This window comes from Halichoeres trimaculatus, unplaced genomic scaffold, assembly GCF_033239565.1.
Source record: "Halichoeres trimaculatus isolate MK-OKI-2021-1 unplaced genomic scaffold, fHalTri1.1 fHalTri1_scaffold_22, whole genome shotgun sequence".
In the NCBI taxonomy this organism is placed as follows: Eukaryota; Metazoa; Chordata; class Actinopteri; order Labriformes; family Labridae; genus Halichoeres; species Halichoeres trimaculatus.
Window position 1 is genome coordinate 8572948 of NW_027437200.1, and position 18478 is coordinate 8591425.

Here is an 18478-nt window from a genome sequence, read left to right on the forward strand (position 1 = left end):
TTTCCTCTACAACAGTGATTCCCAACTTGTGGGCTTCAGCCCCCTGGTGGGCCGCGAAGGTAATACAAGTGGGTCGCCAAATATTTGATTTTTTTGTAGGGGTGGGGATGCAATTATATGTAAATAAAAACGCTGCGTCATGTTACAGATGCTGTGTTAGTGACCGTGGAGCTTCCAGCATGTTTCTCCTGTATTCAGTTCAGTCCTTTATGTTAAATCTTGAATTTATTAAAAACATGCTTTGAGAACGCATATGGCATGCGGCCGCTTCATGTAAATGATAGTGGCACATCGCTACGCCATAATAAAAGCCACATGCCTTCTGAATTCTGACGCTTCTTTTCAGATGTTTTACGAGTAAATTATATTGTACAAGGCTCTTGTACATGCAATCAAAACGAAGAATGCCGCTTACAATTTTTCAAGGTCGTGAAGATGCACTTGACACTGCCCGGGAGAAAACAGATTTTCTCTGTAGGGCGGCATCCCCTCTGTTCTAATGTGAATACTCACAGTCATGGTACGACCATATCCAATGAGAGAGAGCTCAGTTGGGTCTTTGCAGTTTGATATCTTGAGCTCTTTGACCATTCATTAGTGTTTACAGACGTGGGTTATCATCTAACTCTACAACTCATACAATAACAACTACGATTAACTATGGTGGTATAAATATCATATTCCAGTGTATGATTTTAGGGCAAAATGTATGATACATAAATGTGCATCAGCCAGTCTGATAAATTTAAAGTCGTTTTTAAGCCCAGATAAAAAAGAAAGTTCTCATCCTGGCTGCAAACTGTGCCATTATATAAGGCTAAATAACGTTTGTGTAAAATGAACAATTTATTTTTAAAAGTTGTGATGGCCTCCATAGTTATGGGGTCAGAGGTAGGCCATAATGATGTTTGAGACCTAAAAGTGGGTCTTTAGTTGAAGAGGTAAGGAACCACTGCTCTACAACGTACTGCGCAGCCAACTTCTTCAACTCTCCTACACTTACTGGTTTTGTACCAAAGTCCAGCTTTTGTTGTTTGGGTGGTGGGAGACTTCCTGTATTAGTCACAGCTCGTGGAACTAAGTTTCATTGTAGTGTGCTGTGACTCCTAATGCTTCTTCAAATTTGGTGCAGTGTTTTTAAAGCTTAGATAACACTGTGTCATCACTGCCAGCACTTTGTATTGTCATCTTTAGCTGACACAAACTCAGAATAGTGACTCTATTTGCAGCTCGGAAACGCTCATCTCTCCGCTCCCTCCTTTGTTGTTAACGTTTGCATCACTGGCTGCTTGCTGTGTATTACGCACAAGTTGTCCTCATGCTGAAAATGTATGGAAAGCCTTTTGAGCATAAAATTGATATCAGTTACATCAACCATAGTTCAGCTCTACTAGTACTCAGATTTAGAGTACAAGTACTCAATTTTGGTTTACTAGTGCACATATAGCCTTAACTGGTAAAGTAAAATGTGTCAATAGAAGTACTAGAGGAGCAAAAACTATCACTAGTACCACTAGTGAACTGAAAAATGTTCACCAGTAGTACTATTAGCAATTTCAGTTTGCTAGTACTACAAGTAGACCTTTAAAATGATCACTAGTACTACCAGTAAACCTTTTATGCCAATAAGTGGGTGGGAAAAAACAAATTCAAGCTTCCCATTGGCTTTTGAAAAATATGAAAAACAATCAGGGTGCTGTATTTGTTTAAAATCTCTCCTACTCCCTTTGCATTAGGTCTACCAGCACTACTAGTGACCCTTTTGGTTTTACTAGTGGTACTAGTAGACTAAAAAAAGTCTACTGCAACTACTGGTAAGACATTTTAGGTTTTACTAGTGGTTCTAGTGATTTTGATGAACTAGTAAAGGTTTTTGGCGCACTAGTGCGCAAGCAGACCTTACTAGTAGAGCTTACTAGTAGAAAATTTTATATCACTAGAAGTACTAATAGACTTAGAAAATGTTACTAGTAAAAGCCGAAAGCTGTACTAGTACTACCAGTAACACAAAAATGTCTACTTTTAGATGACTTTGCTTTTCTGGTGAGGTCTTCTTGCGCTCATGTGCGCCAAAAACCTGTACTAGTGAAACAAAAATTTGGTTTACTAGTTCTACAAGTAAACTCAAATATCTCACTAGTGGTACTAGTAGACGTTTTTTAGTCTACAACTACTACTAGCAAAGCCAAAAGAGTCACTAGTAGTAACAGTATACCTAATGCAAATGTAGTAGGAGGGATTACAAACAAATACAGCACCCTGATTCGTTGTTATATTTTCAAAAGCCAATGGGAAGCTTGACATTTTTCCCACCTCTTTATTAGCATATAAAGCTTACTGGTAGTACTAGCCATCAATTTAAAGTCTAATAGTAGTACTAGTAGACTTAAAACAGTCTACTAGTACTACTAGTGAACATTTTTCTGTCTACTAGTAATACTAGTGACGCTTTTTGCTTCACTAGTTAAGTCTACATGTGCACTAGTAAAGCAAAATTGAGTACATGTACTCTAAAACTGAGTACTAGTAGAGCTGAACTGTGGTTGATATCACTGATATCAATTTTATGCTCAAAGGGCTTTCTATAAAAACAATAAAAAATAAAAATGTGACTTTTTGCCATACATGACGTCACTCCCCCAGACACAAGAAGAGCAAATATAACTTTATACTAAGGAAAATGACAAAAATAGTAACACAGTGTCTTGGATAAGTAATTTAAAATCTGATTAGTGGTTTGGGAATAGTAGTGCATTAGATTACTCGCTGAAGATATATCAGAGCAACACGTTACCAAGGTGTTACAGGCATCAACAGAAGGTACCTCACATATGCTTTACATTAAGGTCATGAAAAAAACATTAATACATTTATAAAAAGTGCATTACGAGTATTATGCATAGACAGAGCTTCTTGATATGACAAGGCTGAAAGGTTTTAACTCAAGTGCTCAGGAGGCGGGAGGAATACATTTATGTTGCAGGAGAATGTTGTTTCCTGTCTGAATTACCACAAAATAAGCCTGCTTTCCTTCTGTTTGCTAAACTATGCCACAAATTGTGTGTGTGTGTATGTGTGTGTTCAAAGGTCAAGTGGGGCTGGTGGTCGGGCTGCTGTTTGCCTTCCTGGTGCTCCTGCCTGCAGTGCTGCTGCTCTTTTACTGCTACAGGATCAAGACTTCATATTTCCACAAGTGGCTTTCTCAGAGAGAGAAAAACAAAGCCAGCAGGTACGTCTGTCTATCTGTGTGTTCATATCCGTCTGTCCTTTTAGCCTTCTGTTTCTTTGCATAAACACATTTTTGCACCTTTGAGTCATTTAGAGCCCAACGTTTGCAAAAACCAGCCTAGGTGTAAGAATACTGGAGAGAAATCACAAACATGAACCAAGAAAAAAAGAACAGATCACACTCTGCTGTCGGATCCTTCCTTCAGATTTTTCAATTCTTGGGACATATTTGTTTGCTGGGAAACAACAAGCATGTATTACTATGCAGCACAGCCTTCACATATCACAGAATCTGCATGAAGAAGGGCGGGCAATGGAGAGAGACGGGAGGAGGAAATGAATCATCCATGCAGGGAGAGAAATCTCTTAGAGATATGAAGGAAAGGTTGTAAGAGGGAGAATTAGGGGGTGAGCTTGAAGGTAGCAGGAAATAAAAGAGGCAGGAAGAAAGGCAGAGTGCATCGCCATGTCTGCTGGCAGATTGATGCACACACCAGGACTCTCCGTCTCAACATCAGCATTTATGTCCGTGTTTTGTGCTGCAGCTCCCCTCCATCAAAACCAAACAAAATCCATGTCCCCATAAACCCTGAGGCTTCCTTTATGAGCGCGGCCGTATACCTCAGCCAGCAGACAGCCTCGTCATAACAGAGGCTGAGTCAGTCCTCCTCTGTGATTTACCGAACAGAAATGTGTCTGGAGCCGATCCAGCCGTACAGCAGCTTTTTAAAGAGCCTGACCTTCCAAATGAAGACGGAGAGAAAGGCTAAACGCTGCTGATGTTTGGCCTCAGCAGGATTTTACGCGAACTGCTGCAAAGACAACTGAATGAATCGCTAACGATACGGAAAATTGAGACACTATGATGATAAAAAAGACCGGGAACTGAAGCAGCTGCGTTGAAAACGCTCTGCTTCTTTTGGTTTTGTTCCACGGTCAGTAGTTTGGGTTCATTTACAGTTCAACAGCAGGACGGCAGCGGCTCAAACTGATTAAAGGCCTCTCTAAGCATATAGACATCCAGAGTGCCTGGAAAGCCTTCTAATCAGCTAAGAGCCTGCGGTGTGTACATACACTGTCCAAACTGTTTTTTAAGAACACTTTTACCGTCTGATTCAACCCAAAGTAACCGCCCTGCAGTAAATCCTCCCGTCATGAAGCTGTGTTTAGTCAGGGTAAGTTAATTTTGGTTGGACTGGGGTTTACTGTACTGCTCCACATCTGCACATGTACAGTGGAGGGATCTATTAAAGGGTAATTTTAGTGTTTTTAAACCTGGAAAAGCCCTGAAGCTTGATATCAGGGTCTATGTCAAAAAGTTTGGGTTTACTTGAGAGTTGAGGGTCAGATCTGAAACCTTTTGCGGGTTTATGAAAGACACTATGCACTGTTCACATCCCTAACAAACCCAGATAGAGGGACTTCCTATCAAAACATTTGTCCATTAATCAGTTTCCTATAGAACTTCATTGCCCTGCCTGGTTCCTGGTTTCCAGGAAAACCAACTTGATGGTCTCTCACCATGACACCTTTAACTCTTAACTTTGATAAAAACAAAAACAAATGAGTTAAAAACTCAGCTACAGACCAGGAGCTGTTACTTGAAAGGTGCACATGCACATGCAGCATTTGCATTTCTCCTACTTAAAGCGGATCCGAATAGTCCTTCCTAAGTCCTTTCCTTTCCACTTTACCTTAACCCTGATAGAAAACGTCACAGGGTCAAGGGAAGGAGGGGAAAAGATTAAAGGAAAGGAGAACTGCGGCCAAAGAGGAATTGACTGCACTTTCACTTTGATGTCATATTTATGTGACGACAATTACTTGTGACGTAAGTAAGCCCACGAAGAACTACAATGTCCCGAAAGTGAACTACTAGAAGCGCATTTGTCCTCTGTCTTATCTCACAGGGTTGTTTCGTGTCTTCACCGGTTAACATTAACAATCCATGATCAGAGGATTTACCTGTGATGGTGTTTTGTCTTTGGTCATACAGTGTGTGTTTCCTGCTCACAGCTGTGAGCTTCGTGAGAGAATCTGTAAATGTTGACAATCTGAAGCCTGATAACACAAGAGGCCTGTCTTGGATAATACAGCAGACTGTCAGAAACACTATACCCCCGTTTCATTCACTTATATCATTATGAACATTGTTTGAATTTATTATATTTGGAGTATTGTAAAAGTCCTCATTTGTCCTTCTTTTACTGATTTTAATTAACGTTATTACTTCTATCACTAGTAATTCATTGTTTCAGTTCGGAATTGCAACCAAACGTCTTGGGTTATAAATCTTTTTGACATTCATACATCATGAACACAATAAACACATTCAGGCAGACACATGATGGTAAATGTTAGAAAAGCAACAGTTCTCACATAATTTCCGTCCCTTCTCCTTCGTAAGTTTCCGTAAACTTTCGGCAATAGCCGTATTTATACACGTCAAGTGCCACAAGGCATTATGGCATTATTGCGTTTTCTTCTCCTTTCCTTTTGGAAAAGGATGGTCCGGTTTTCCGAAGCTAAAGGAGATATTAGGAAGCAATAATCCTCCTTCCCTTAACTTTTGGAGAATTTGAACAGCACTTATCATGGCCGGCGCTTAAATGCTTCTGGGTCATTTCTTCAGTTAGGAAGGTTCCTTATCAAAAAAGGACTATCCGGATGCACCTGTAGTTTCCTATTGGAGCTAAACACATATGCAAGACAGGAAATGATCTCCATTGCAGTAGGGGGCAGTAGACTAAATTTTGAGTTCATTTGACATCATACAATAAGAAAATTTGGCCGTGTTGTTTTCTGGTGCCAGAAGTGATCACATTTGGAGGAGAGGAAGTTAAACAGTCTGCCCCTCATGGCTAATTCACCAACTATTGAATGAGGTAGTTACCCTTTTGCTCCCCACAGAGTGAGATTCAATCTATGCCTCTGTCTGACTGCAGCAGTTAATTTATCAGACAAAAGATGCTATGGGAGCTGCTGGAGCAGAGCAGACTAACTGCTCGCTGTGCTGATGTCCAAACAGAGCCATCAGGTGTTCAATGCACCACACCTTCAAGGTTCAAAATAATAAGGATGAGCAAGAAACTTCAAAACTGTTTTAATTGCTTTGTTGGTGGCAGTCATTTCAGCCACGTTACATAAGATGTGATTTGGAAATTGATGTGAATGTGTGATAAATGATGTCATAGAAGCTTGAGATGGTCACAAACATGAGCTAATGAATGCCAGCGCCGCTCTGCGTCTGCTGCTGCTCAATAAAGTATATCAGCGTTGTGTTTTCAGCCTCATCCTCCACCTCTTTATTTCCTCTCACATCTTTCTGGATGAGAAACATCATGTTGCCTCTTCTGTCTCCTCTCCCACCTGGGGCCTTAAAATCAATGTCAGAATGAGACGAGCGCAGCAGCAGGACTCGGGTTTATTTTCTGCCTGTCCTCATTTCTCCGCTCAGGTTGGAGGCATCGCTGGAGAAAGGGAAGAACGGACATCTGAATCCTGCCTTCCACCTGAAGGTGGTCGGACCAATCAACAAGGCTGGCTGCCACAAGGGGGTAAGTGGAGCGTGGAGCAAAGGGTGGGGGTGGAGGGGTGCTGTCTGTTCCTCCTGCTGTGTTTTAGTGAGTAATGGAGCGTCCATGAGCTTGACCTTCATATTAAATGGCCTCGTTTTACAGCAGCTTGTTATTTTGTGTGACCACTTAGAGTCTGCCTCCTCCCACGTCCACAGCCCTCCTCTCCTCCGGCGCAAGCTGCCTGCAGCATAATATCATCGCACCATTATTTTCTTGTTTTTATAGCTTTTATTTAATTGGATGGGCTTGGGTGTGTTTGTCATTGGCAGGGGGAGAAAAGTGAGCAAGAAGGGAAAAAAGGGCAAATGAGAGAAGGGATCAATCATTTTAAAGGGGCATTGCAGAGTGTAAACCAAACAGAAAATACAGGAATAAAAGTAAAAAAAACATCAGTGAATAAGAAAAATCACCTGGTTTCTGAGAAGTTTGGTAACTTTTGTGTGTTGTTTCTCTCTTTTTAACTATGTGTCGTCTCCCCTGTTGTGATCCCAGATCCCTCACACCAGTAAAGAGGTCCTGCCTCTCAGACCAGGTCCTGTCTCTAACGGCACCCAGCCTGTCAACATCGTGCGACCTCTGAGACCTGTGCCGTCGCCTCAAAAAGGGGCCCGGGGCATCAAGGTGGTCCGCCCACCTCTGCCAGCCGGGAAGCCCCCAGCAGCTCCATCCAAATCCCCCCAAACCCCACAGAGACTCAGCCCGCCCAAGAAGCCCCTGCCACTCAACCCAACACGATCACCACTAGTAAGTGCTCTCTCAAATATGAAACAAGAACTGGACTGTTTTCGTCCAGTAATCAGAATCCCCCCAAAAATGATCTCTGTGCTCCAGTGCCCAAGTTGGAAATGTTTTTAAAGGTATTTTCACACTCATAAAACCGATGGAAATACAGTTTGACTATTTGTAGGAAGATTTGCAGAGATTTCATCTAAAGCCTGGAAAAATAATTAATAATTAAAGCAGTTTCTCTTTTAGATTGCCTTCTTATTGATTTCTTCTCCAGACTTGCTCACATCTGTGAAGCCTAAAATGTCTTTAAATTGGATCAAACTTTGAATCCAATATTGCTTTTATTTGTGTGTTTCTAATAACCAAATATTTCAGGATCTGATCTCAGATCTGTGCGTCAGTAATACCCTGCTCTGTGTGAAGTGGGACAGGAGTTTGTCTTTTCAGACAGCCAAACTCCTCTGCAGACAATCTGAATCAGGTCCAGGGCAGAGCCTGGAAATGGGTTCTGCTCCCTGATGTGAACATGTGCCAGGGATTGAGTGGCTGTGCTCCCACTTTGAAAAACTGTCTTTTTGCACTTTTTAAACTTTCTCCTTGACTCTTTGAGCAGTGCAGATATCTGGTAACCTCTTACAGCAAAACATCAATTAATCAAAATCAATTTCTGTTTTCATCTTGCAGTTAGTGTCTGAGCTGCAGCCCAGACCGTCCCCCTTCCCTCCACAGAGGCCCCTCCCCCTCAGCCCGGCCAGAAGAGCCTCCCCCACAGCGAGTCCAGCCCGCACCAACGTCTCCAAACCCTCCTCAGGCCTGTTGGTGATGATGCCCCCAGCAACAGGGCCTAAACCTGTGGGCAAAGTCTCAGCCATCCCCCCTCTCAGAGTTCTCAGGTGGGCAAACACACACACACACACACACACACACACACACACACACACACACACACAAAGAGGTCATGTGTTTAACTTTACTGAACATCCTGCTATAGCTGCATCACTTTGTTTCTAACTTTGAGTTCAAACAGGATGTTGTTTTGCTCTGTATATTTCTCCGGTCTGGTTCAATGAAGGGTAATTCCTGTGTTTTTAAACCTCGGGCTTAAATGAATCTTAATGAATAAAAGGTCTAAAATGTTGCTCCAGCTTATTTCTTCAGCCTGAAGCAGCTGAGAAACAAGTTTTTTTAGCTGCAACAAAACCAAAAAAATACACACAGTCAATGTAGATTATGCAAAAACAGACTTCCCATGAGCCATTGTCACCTGACATGTCCAGAACCATTTCTTATTTTGAGATATTAAAGACAAAAATGGCCCCTGAGTTGTTGTAAAGTGTGAAAATCAGCCGCTGGGGTAAGGAAAATTTGTTTTTCAGCTTTCTAGAAATTACATCGTCTTAATATGAGAAAATGGACAAGTAACTTTCTGTCACCCTGTTGGCAGATATTTTTGCTCTTGACAACAATTCAGGTGTCATTTACAGAAATACAACAATTTTCTTGACTTTTCAACAGAGTGTGGCTCGTATTAAGTCTGATAAGACAGATCCTTTTTTTAACCCTCTATAGTATGATGTTGCCTCGAGGCAGTATGCCCATTTTAGGGTTTTAGTCTCACATGAGACATCCCAGTTGTCATGCAATACATGCAAAAAAGAACCAATAGCAGTGTTTGAATCCGTCACATGACCCTCTGGACGTCATGCAGAACCCTTTTTTTGGTAATTTCTTGCAAGGACTGACTCAATCAATTCTCTCCACAAAATCATCTTTAAACTTTTCTTTCTCTTAAAAAATGGTTATCTTATTAATATTTTAGTAATGCTTGATTTCTAGTAGTTAAATGCTCCTTTGTTAATTAAGTTATGGGAACTGATTCAGTATGACAACATTCTGGGAATGTTTCTTCAGGTATACAAACTGTTCGATGGTATTCCTTCTGTTGCTGGGTTAGCACAGCCAGCTTGTTCAACTTACTAGAGATAGGTCTTACGTTCCTAATGAAGATGGATGGAAGGACAGGTCCATGTCATCACTTCTCACACCTGAGAACCAGCACATCGTCCTCACCTCCTCCTCCTCACCTTGTGGGGAAACATCCGGCCTTGTACCAGTTAGCATTGACATGCTACAGGCTGCTAACAACTGATTTCACATGTAAACAATACAGCCATGGTTACATGTAGGATCTCTAGACAAACACAAAATAGTAAAAATATCACTGAAGACAAAACCAGTTTGGTCACTCAAAATTAATGATCCACTCCAAATACAAAGTTGACGAAAAAGAGATGGAAATTACAAGAAACAGACAATGAAGACAGAGCCACTGCAACAGGCAGCCACAACCAACAGGGGGCGCCAAGCATTTTAGAAATGATAAAGAGGATGGAGCTGCTTCATTAAAGCTACTGTGAGGAACTTTCTGATTGTGTTTGTTTTTGGCGCCCCCTGCAGGCAGCTGGTATTGTCTTTTTACATCTCCCAGAAGTGTTTTCTGACATTAATTGTCATCATTTGTTCTATAATAGTCATATTAATCTGTCATGGTGAAACTTAGCTGATAAAAATGGCTGATTTCTAAAAGTGCAGTCAAACATCTGGTCTGACATTTGCTCCTCCTCACAGCGGTTAAAAGAACAGAAAATTATTACAAAGAAACACTCATTCTTGCTGCTGATGGTCTGGTTAGCTTTGTGGATCATAAAGAGGCATCAGTTTTAATTTCAGTCTGTTTCATCATCAGCTTGAAATCTCTCAAGAGAGCAAGGATCAGAAACATCACCAGACTCCATTGACAAATACAGGGCATTTATCTTTCAGAGAAACCAAGCTTCATATTTACTTCTGCAGCGGTCAGGTGATTATGGACATGCACAGGTATTGCATTAAATCCCAGCTAAATCAGAATCCACACAATATAAGAAATAAATTGAGAGATTAGAGGAAGCGGATCGAGCAGCACCTTGTGTTCTGTGAGATAAAATTTCTGTTTTTGTCAATGGAGTCTGGTTCCTTTGGAAAGATTAACGTAACAGCTGTTGTGGTTAAAATAATCTCCTTTCAACCAAACAAACAAACTACCTCTGCAAGGGTCTTTTCTGTAATGTTTGAGATGCTTAGAATGACAACTGAGTCTGATAGGGATGAAATCAAGGTTTTTTATTGGACAGTGGCTGCAGCAGGTTTATAGCAGTCAGTTTAAACATTCTTCTGGAGCAGTTTTAGCTCTTTACATCACAAAATGTGAAAATAAGGCCAAGATTTAAAAGAAATGCATCTACCCTTTTACACTTTATTTTCTGTCTATATAATCTTTTATCCATGAGAAGCACTCCCTCACAATATCCATATGTTTTTACTGCATGCTGCCTTCTTTTCCTGTGAGGTGTTAGTGCATCAACACATAAAATTTAAAAACCTTGCAGAAGGCACGGACCCTTGTCGTCGTCCTCCTCCTCCTCAATATTAAACTTTCATAGTTTTTACTGTAAGTGACCAACCCCCCCGATCTTGAGGCCTGTGCTGACTCTCTTAAGATTCAGAGTCATGCTTTTAGCCTTGTGCAGTTTATCTGTACATGTAGTAAAAGGCAGACAGGAAACCTCAGGGGGACTGTTCTCCAGATTTTATGGTTCCTCTTCTCTTATAATCCAACAGATGGATCAAAATGTCTCTTCAGTACATCTGTTTCTCCCTGAAAGCTAAGGTCTGATCTCACAACAGATTTCATACTAAAAATCCTGCTGCTGCTGAAACTCAGGTATAAATTTAGAGACTAGTTGAACAGGAAGGAGTGTTAGCAATCTTAATCAATTTAAACATGCACAGCAACATTTGTCCCATGTGTTTAAAGAAGTTTTAACTTGGTGTGAGGCAAAAGAAGAGGTTCAGATGATATAAAAATATATCTGGAGCACAATTACTTAAAACTTTTTGAGAGACAAGATGCTGCAGAGCCTTTTGCCTCCTACACAGACATCATAACTACAAAGCCCTGTGGAACTTTTAAATATGGGGGCTGCACTGACTGGTAATTATAAGAAAATAAATCCTCAACTAGATGGCAGAACATGCTGTAAATATCAGCGCATGTTTTCAGACTGGAGTGCCCCGTGAGTCTTTCTATGTAGGACAAATTAAAACACAGCAAGGGACTGAGATGCTGAAAATATAAGTAAACAGAATGTTTGGTATGCCTTATGTCCCAAACAGTGTAGGTGTAGAAATAATTATGATATTAAGACCTGGCAAAGATTGCGTACTTGTGCAAAGTACTATAATGCTTTGAAGCGCAACCAAGAAGAAAAGTCATGAAAGTATAAATGCCAAGAAATTTAAGCAAGGAACAGTCAGGCAAATATGCAATCGTAATCTAAAGTGTATTGTTTATTTAGCTGTTTATGTTAATCAGAGTTTTAAACTATTACCTTATCTTATCCTATTTTCTGCACTGGCAGCATGTGTTTTTAATACAAGATCAATCCAGTCTAAGTCTGACTTCTTAAATTCACATTGTTTAAGTCAGGAAGGTCTGATCAAACAATAAACTGGTTTAGCAGCTGCCTTACAGACAGAACTCAGTGTGTCCAGGCAGATGGTGACACCTCTGCCTCACTTCCTGTAACCAAAGGGGTGCCTCAGGGATCAGTTTTAGAGCCACTCATGTAATTCTTTGTATCAGTTCTATTGATCAGAATGTTACTAATGAAGATTTTCAAATTTTATGCTGACGTCATGCACTGCTCAGTACCTACCCCAAAACAAGCTTTTACACAGTTACAACTTGCTTTTGACTCTGTTCAGCAGAATTTTTATCATTTAAAACTTGTGTTGAATGCTGACAAGACTAAGGTCATGCTGTTGCCAAGCACTAACCTTAGCCCATGAACCTGCCACAGTCTTTTCTTCACAGATTGAGTTTGTTTTGAGCTACAGATATCTTAGTATTTTGATTGATGATTACTTGACTTTTCCTTCTCACAGCCAGGAGCTTGGAAAAAGCTAAAGCTGAGTCTGCGCAAGTGACCTTGTAGCTCACACCAAAATGAGGGGACTGAGAAAAAGACAGCTTGAAAGCACTATGATATAGGACAGAGCAAGCCACTTGTTTTCATGTTTTCTTTTCAAACCAATACGAATGAACATTTTGCGTGACCAAGCAACAGTAAGGGGTGTTGAAAAGCACTCTGATTTTAAAGCTACATAGTTGTTTTATTTAGCACTGAAAACCATTCTCAGGCCTTTCAAATTAGGCCTGTATGCTTTGAAAGTCACCAAACCTGACTCCAAGAAGATGCAGCCAGGTAGACTGTCATCTGCATCATCTGCATATAGACTAAACTTTAGCAATGACCCAACCATATGTCTGAAACAGAAAGCATGATAGGGTCAAAATTCTACTTCAAGGGCTTGGAAAGGTATCTTTTATCATTTTTGATTCACTATTTGATCAATTTCGTTGTTAATTCTCACCATTTGACCTCACAATGCTTGAGAACCGTAATTAGATGGATACAGTAATGATGTGCTAGCTAAAATCAACCTTGGTGTCTCAATTTCTTAAGAAGTACAGTCATATCTTTGTTTATTCTTAGGTTGAGTTGAACTGAGTCAAAAAAGAAAGTGAACTACAGTGAGTGTGTGTTTATGATAATTTTTTCATCGTATCTGGAGAACTGAACATCTCTTTGGCTCAGAGGAAGAGGTTATCAGGGTGTGATATCCTCGGATTTCTCGTTCAGGGGAATCCTCAGTGTTGGTTTTGGGATTTGTTGACAGAAAAGTATAGAATATTTCTGTTTTTTTCTTAACCTAGAATCTTTTCTTTCCCCTTGCAGACCAGTCCCAGGTGCCAAACCAAACACAGCCTCGCCTCCACCACGAAAATGACCTTCTCCTCCCCCCTCCTCTCCACCTCAGAGGAGGCTGCAGCTGACAGCTTATTTGCACTAAAGAGACTTTGGCTGGAAAACCACAGAGCTGTCGCCCAAGCCAGAGGAGGACAAACACAAAGTTAAAACCAGAGACACAAAAGTTCAGACTTCAAAATGAAACCTTTCCCTCCCCCTCCCCTTCCTCCTCCCCTCTTCCTCCTCCCAGCGTGCTCACATTAACCACAGACGACGCGGTTTTGCACGGAGGCCTTGCAGACTGAGACAATTGTCATCGCTGGGGGGCGGTCACATTTGCCAAATGAGTTTTTTTAGGATTATGACTTTTTTTTTAATCTGTTGTTTCTGTCTGTGTTTTAAAAATGCATTTTGTAACGATGGTTGTCTTGTTTACAGTTTGTTTGCCGTCTTGTTTTATGATTTGTGTTCCGTGCCAAAGAGGTCTCCTCATACCCGGGGTGTGTCCTAACGGCGTGAAGATCAGCCACATCGAGTTTACCACGACTCCTCCATCTTTTTTAGGTTTTATAATTTATTGTATTTTAAGAGGAATGTTTGGAAAACACAAATCTGGAGTTACAGAAGCCTATCAGAGGGAAGGAGAGCCAATCACACAGCAGCTTCTTTTCTACACTGTTTACATGGTGGAGGATTTGCTGGACGCACCCCGGTCACTCATGTTGATTTGAATGTCTTTTGCTGTGTGTAATGATTTTTGAATTGTTACATAAAATATTTTTACAAAACTATCTGCAAGTTTCTTTGATTTTGTCCCTTTTTCCTTTAGAGGAGATTTTATGGACATATAGATGCAGCTGTGTAAAGACAAGGGATGAACAGCATGCAAATATGGTTGCAACTCAGGTAATGTGCACAGAGTGTTAAACTGAAATCTGCTCTTGCATCTAGAGGCCAAAGTCTTTTTAGTAGAACATAAATTATATGTTAGGATAAAGTTGCCTGTGATGAGAAGATTGCAGCTTGTAAAAAACAGCTCATTAAGTTGTCACACGAAATAAAATATTTGCAGGTTAAACAGTGACAAATGCAGGAAACTGCAATCAAGCTGAAAGAGGAGGTCAATGTTGTTGGCAAAATCATGTTCAAAGCTCCTGTGGAGAGATTTATATGCTAATGAAACTGACTGAATTTAGTATTGATGCCTCTTTGTGACCTATTAAAGCAAATTAGACAAACAAAAAGACTGAGTCTCTAAGTAAGATGGTATTATAAGCATGTTTCTGAGGTAGATGTCAGAAGAGGTGATGACAGCTCACTGCCACATTTTCAAAGAAAACAAATTAGTTTCAAAAACTCTCCTCACAACAAAATGTTTAGAACTAATAACTCCTGCTCAAAACTTTGAAACTCCTCTGATCACAGCAAGCATCATCTGCAAACTTGTAAGTCTCAGGCTTTGCTGTGTGATGCAGAGCAACCAGCAGATGTGAAGTGCTGAAGAGCCTCTTTTTCAACCAGCTGGAGAGTCTCGCCCAAGGGCCCCAAAGGAAACAAAGTTTGATCCCAGGTCCTGTGGTTGAAGAACTGCTTCTCCTTTTTCCAGCCTGAAGCTAAACCAGTTATACAACAGAATAACAAAGAACAAAATCAGGAATGGGGCATACAATCTCTCTTCATTGTCTTTGTGCCAGCTTTCCTTTAGAGACAAAGACCCATTCGGTCTCTCTGTAGGGTCAGGATGGTCCTACAGTTCCTGTCTGATGAACAAGTATGATGGCTTTATATCACAGGGAGTCTCCACTCTCACCTGCTCTTAATGGATTCCACTCTGTTGGAAATGAGATATCTGGAAGAAGCTCTCTGCTCCCTGGAGACTAATGCTTTCAGAGAGTCTGCGGTCCAACTGGTCCACTATTGGACAGAAAGGAGGAATGGGCTCTTGGGGAGATTTATTGATGTGGACGTTTTCCCAGCCCATTACCAGGACGCCCCAGCACCTAAACAAACCTGTGGGGTGGATTCTGCTCCAGACTGCAGACGTGATCTTAATGAAAAGAGATGATGTGTTTTTTCAAAAATGGGTGTCTATAAATCAAGCTCTGTGTAGCCTCAGGCCTTAAGGTGCTGAATGAATATGCCAATGTTTTTCCTCAGGCTGGTTTGCAGTGAGTGAGTCTCATAAGTGAAGGGCATAAAACAGCAGCCTGTCAGGTTTGGTTGTCACATAAGCTACAGTACTGCTTGCTTTAACATCAATTCAAATACAGGCAAGGGCCATTTTCCTGGGACATGCCACTCAGCATGACAGACTCGAATGCTAATATAATATAGGGCTAACACTTTTGAGGTCATATAAATGTGGAGGATCTGGTAAATCTTTTTAACTTCCATACATCATGACAGAGGGAAAAAAAAAGAAGACACTGGACTTTGAAAATTCTGAGAGACATCTGCTCTTATTTAAACAGTTCAATTTCATTCATTTCTTTCTGGTGGGGGTTAAATCTGAGGAACAAACACCAATGTCACTTATCTAGCTGACTTTCATGTTAAATGTTCTATTTTCATATTTAACCAATTAAGTAATCAAGGAATCATAAATGAGAAAGTAGTTGTATGCAAAATATCTTACAAATATATATTTTTACTGACACTTTCTTTAACGTTTCCCTGAATTTTTGATGGCTGGCACAGTGTTTCAAAGACCTCCATTGAGGCCCTAATTTTTGTCCCGTTTTCAGTTAGTCCGATCGGTAGCGCACCCTATCGGCCACAAGGTAAACTACAACTATTGAACTTAAAACGGAGGCGGGAAACTCACTCAGACGTGGATTAAAAGGACCACTTGTAAAAGTGAGACGCTAAATTGTGGTTGTTTCTCCTTTTGTGAAAGTAAAACGCGAAAGTTGGCTGCGATACAGAAAAGGAGAAGTTGTCTAATTGTTGGACTACTTAAGATATCGCTAATTACAGCAGGTGTGCTCATTTGGACATCAGGGGCAAGAGAGAGCACCACCTCCAACCTTCAACCCTTCAGTACTGTGAGCGTTAATTCTTATTATCAGACAGTGGATATGGTTTGCGATTGTTTCTTTTGTTCAGCTCTCGTTTTTTCCAACGTAAATAACTTTTCTGTTAAGCTAGCTCCGGTGTAACACCCACAAACGGTCGTTGTCGTGTTAGCATAGTTTGTTACAGGTTGGGACTGATACTACTGTAAAACGTCGACCAATACTGCGTGTTGAAGCTGAAAAGTAAGGAGAAAAAAAGTGAAATAGTGTGCATGTACTTCATAGTCGGCGCTTTAAGTGTTCATGAATGCATTCTTTTATTTTCTGTGAATTAGGTTTCATTACAACAGGGAAATCCAAAATGGTGGACGCCATACCTAATTCAGTAACTGGTCAAAAATGTGACGTTTGGCGTTATAAGCTTTGAAAAGGCTATATTTTGAGAATGTTTAAAATCACTATCATTATTGTTACATTTTTAAATGTGTATATTTCTTTTAGATATTTTTAGATTATTAATTAGCAATAATTGTGCATCAATTTTAAACTATTGGCTTGCTAGCACAGATTAGCTAGCTTAATGATCGTTCACTGGTTTACTTTTGGGGAAGAAATGTCATAAGACTTGTCAAAAACGATGTTTCATCAAAACATGCTTCCCCAGTTAAATGTACTTTTTAGTTTGAGTACTTAAATTAACAAATTAGTTGCTGCCTGTCTACCCTTAGTTAAAAGTAGAAGATGGATAAATTCATTTAAGTTTAGGTAAACAAAATATTCACATGAGTACGTTTGTCACAGACACTTTATTTCCCCTTCTACCTTTATAACCAAAAATCCTGCTCGTACCAACCCCATGTCAGGCTCTACAGAAAGATAAGTGTTAATATGTTTTATGTGTTCTCTTTGCTTGAACAAAACTCATGTGAACAGCTCACTGTGCAGCCATGAGGACGTCCATCACACATAAACAAGCCAAGCAGCTGCTGCACAACAAGTTTGTTGTGGTTCTTGGTGACTCAGGTGAGAGACACTGATTTTGCAACTCTATTTGTAAGTTATTTATTGGTTATTATGAAACCACAGCAGTTATCCACTCCATTGTTCCCTCTCAGCCTTTTGTTTTCCTCCATTTTTGATCTAGTTTTGGAGATTGATCTTTTGTTACTGTTGGGACTTCATCCTTTGATTTCAGTGCAGCGCAGTATTTACAAAGACCTGGTTCTGCTGCTCCAGAGAGATCAGTACTTGTCTATGTCACAACTGAAAACCAAGGTAAATCTTTTTACATAATAAAACAGCCAAATCACACTACTCATGTCATTTTTCAAACCCAGATAAATCTGGCTTTCAAAAATATCGAAGGTTTCACAACAGGCCTTAAAAAGAGAATAAAAAATGTTTTATGCCACGGGTGGCAGAGAAGCAATCTGGAACCTGACCGCTAAATGTGGCTGAATGTTCCCATTTCTTAACATGAAAATAATTTAAAGTGTGTACTAGGAGTTTAATCAAATTTTAAACTCTCAGCCGTTAAATGCTGTCTGTGTTTGTTCCATTTGTTCCAGGGGGAGTACTCCTTTGAGCAGGACAGCCTGGTGGAGGGGGGTCGATTGGGTCATATGAATAACGGTACAGAGTACAGAGAGGTTCGTCAGTACTGCACAGACCACCATCTGATTCGTTTCTACTTCCTGACCCGGGTCTTCTCGGGGTATATGAAGAGTGTCCTGGAGGATTTCAGACGAGGACCAGAACCTGACGTCATCATTGTCAGCTCGTGTGTGTGGGATATCAGCAGGTAACACAGCTTCATCGTTTGTTTTCTGTTTGTACACATTGATAACCTGTTTCTAAGAAGTGTTTATGTGCTCTATCAGAAATATGACCAGTCAGTTGATTTGACTTAGATTTGAGCTGCTCTTCTTTAAATCTGAAATACTTTTTTGTAAGCACTTGAAGTTACTCTGTGGCCCTTAAATCTTATATGATGATGCCCAGATTTTAAGCTTTCAGCAAAGCACCTAACCCTGCCTCACATTATGAGCTCCAGTTCTTGAAGAGCTCCTTGCAGCTT

The 18478-nt window shown here is 40.5% G+C and overlaps 2 protein-coding genes across 2 annotated transcripts in view; both read left to right on the forward strand.

Moving 5' to 3' along the window:
- The window catches only part of adam19a (ADAM metallopeptidase domain 19a), a 246573-nt gene extending 232434 nt beyond the window's left edge, over positions 1-14139 (forward strand). Inside the window, exons 19-23 of the mRNA XM_074662083.1 lie at positions 3088-3229; positions 6686-6785; positions 7299-7550; positions 8220-8428; positions 13376-14139. Coding sequence (XP_074518184.1) covers positions 3088-3229; positions 6686-6785; positions 7299-7550; positions 8220-8428; positions 13376-13427 — 755 coding nt within the window. The 3' untranslated portion in view covers positions 13428-14139. The remainder of the gene's footprint in view (positions 1-3087; positions 3230-6685; positions 6786-7298; positions 7551-8219; positions 8429-13375) is intronic.
- Positions 14140-17348: 3209 nt separating this feature from the next.
- fam113 (family with sequence similarity 113) overlaps positions 17349-18478 on the forward strand; it is a 28824-nt gene continuing 27694 nt past the window's right edge. Inside the window, exons 1-3 of the mRNA XM_074661890.1 lie at positions 17349-17424; positions 17597-17676; positions 17970-18202. Of these exons, the coding sequence (XP_074517991.1) occupies positions 17349-17424; positions 17597-17676; positions 17970-18202 (389 nt within the window). The remainder of the gene's footprint in view (positions 17425-17596; positions 17677-17969; positions 18203-18478) is intronic.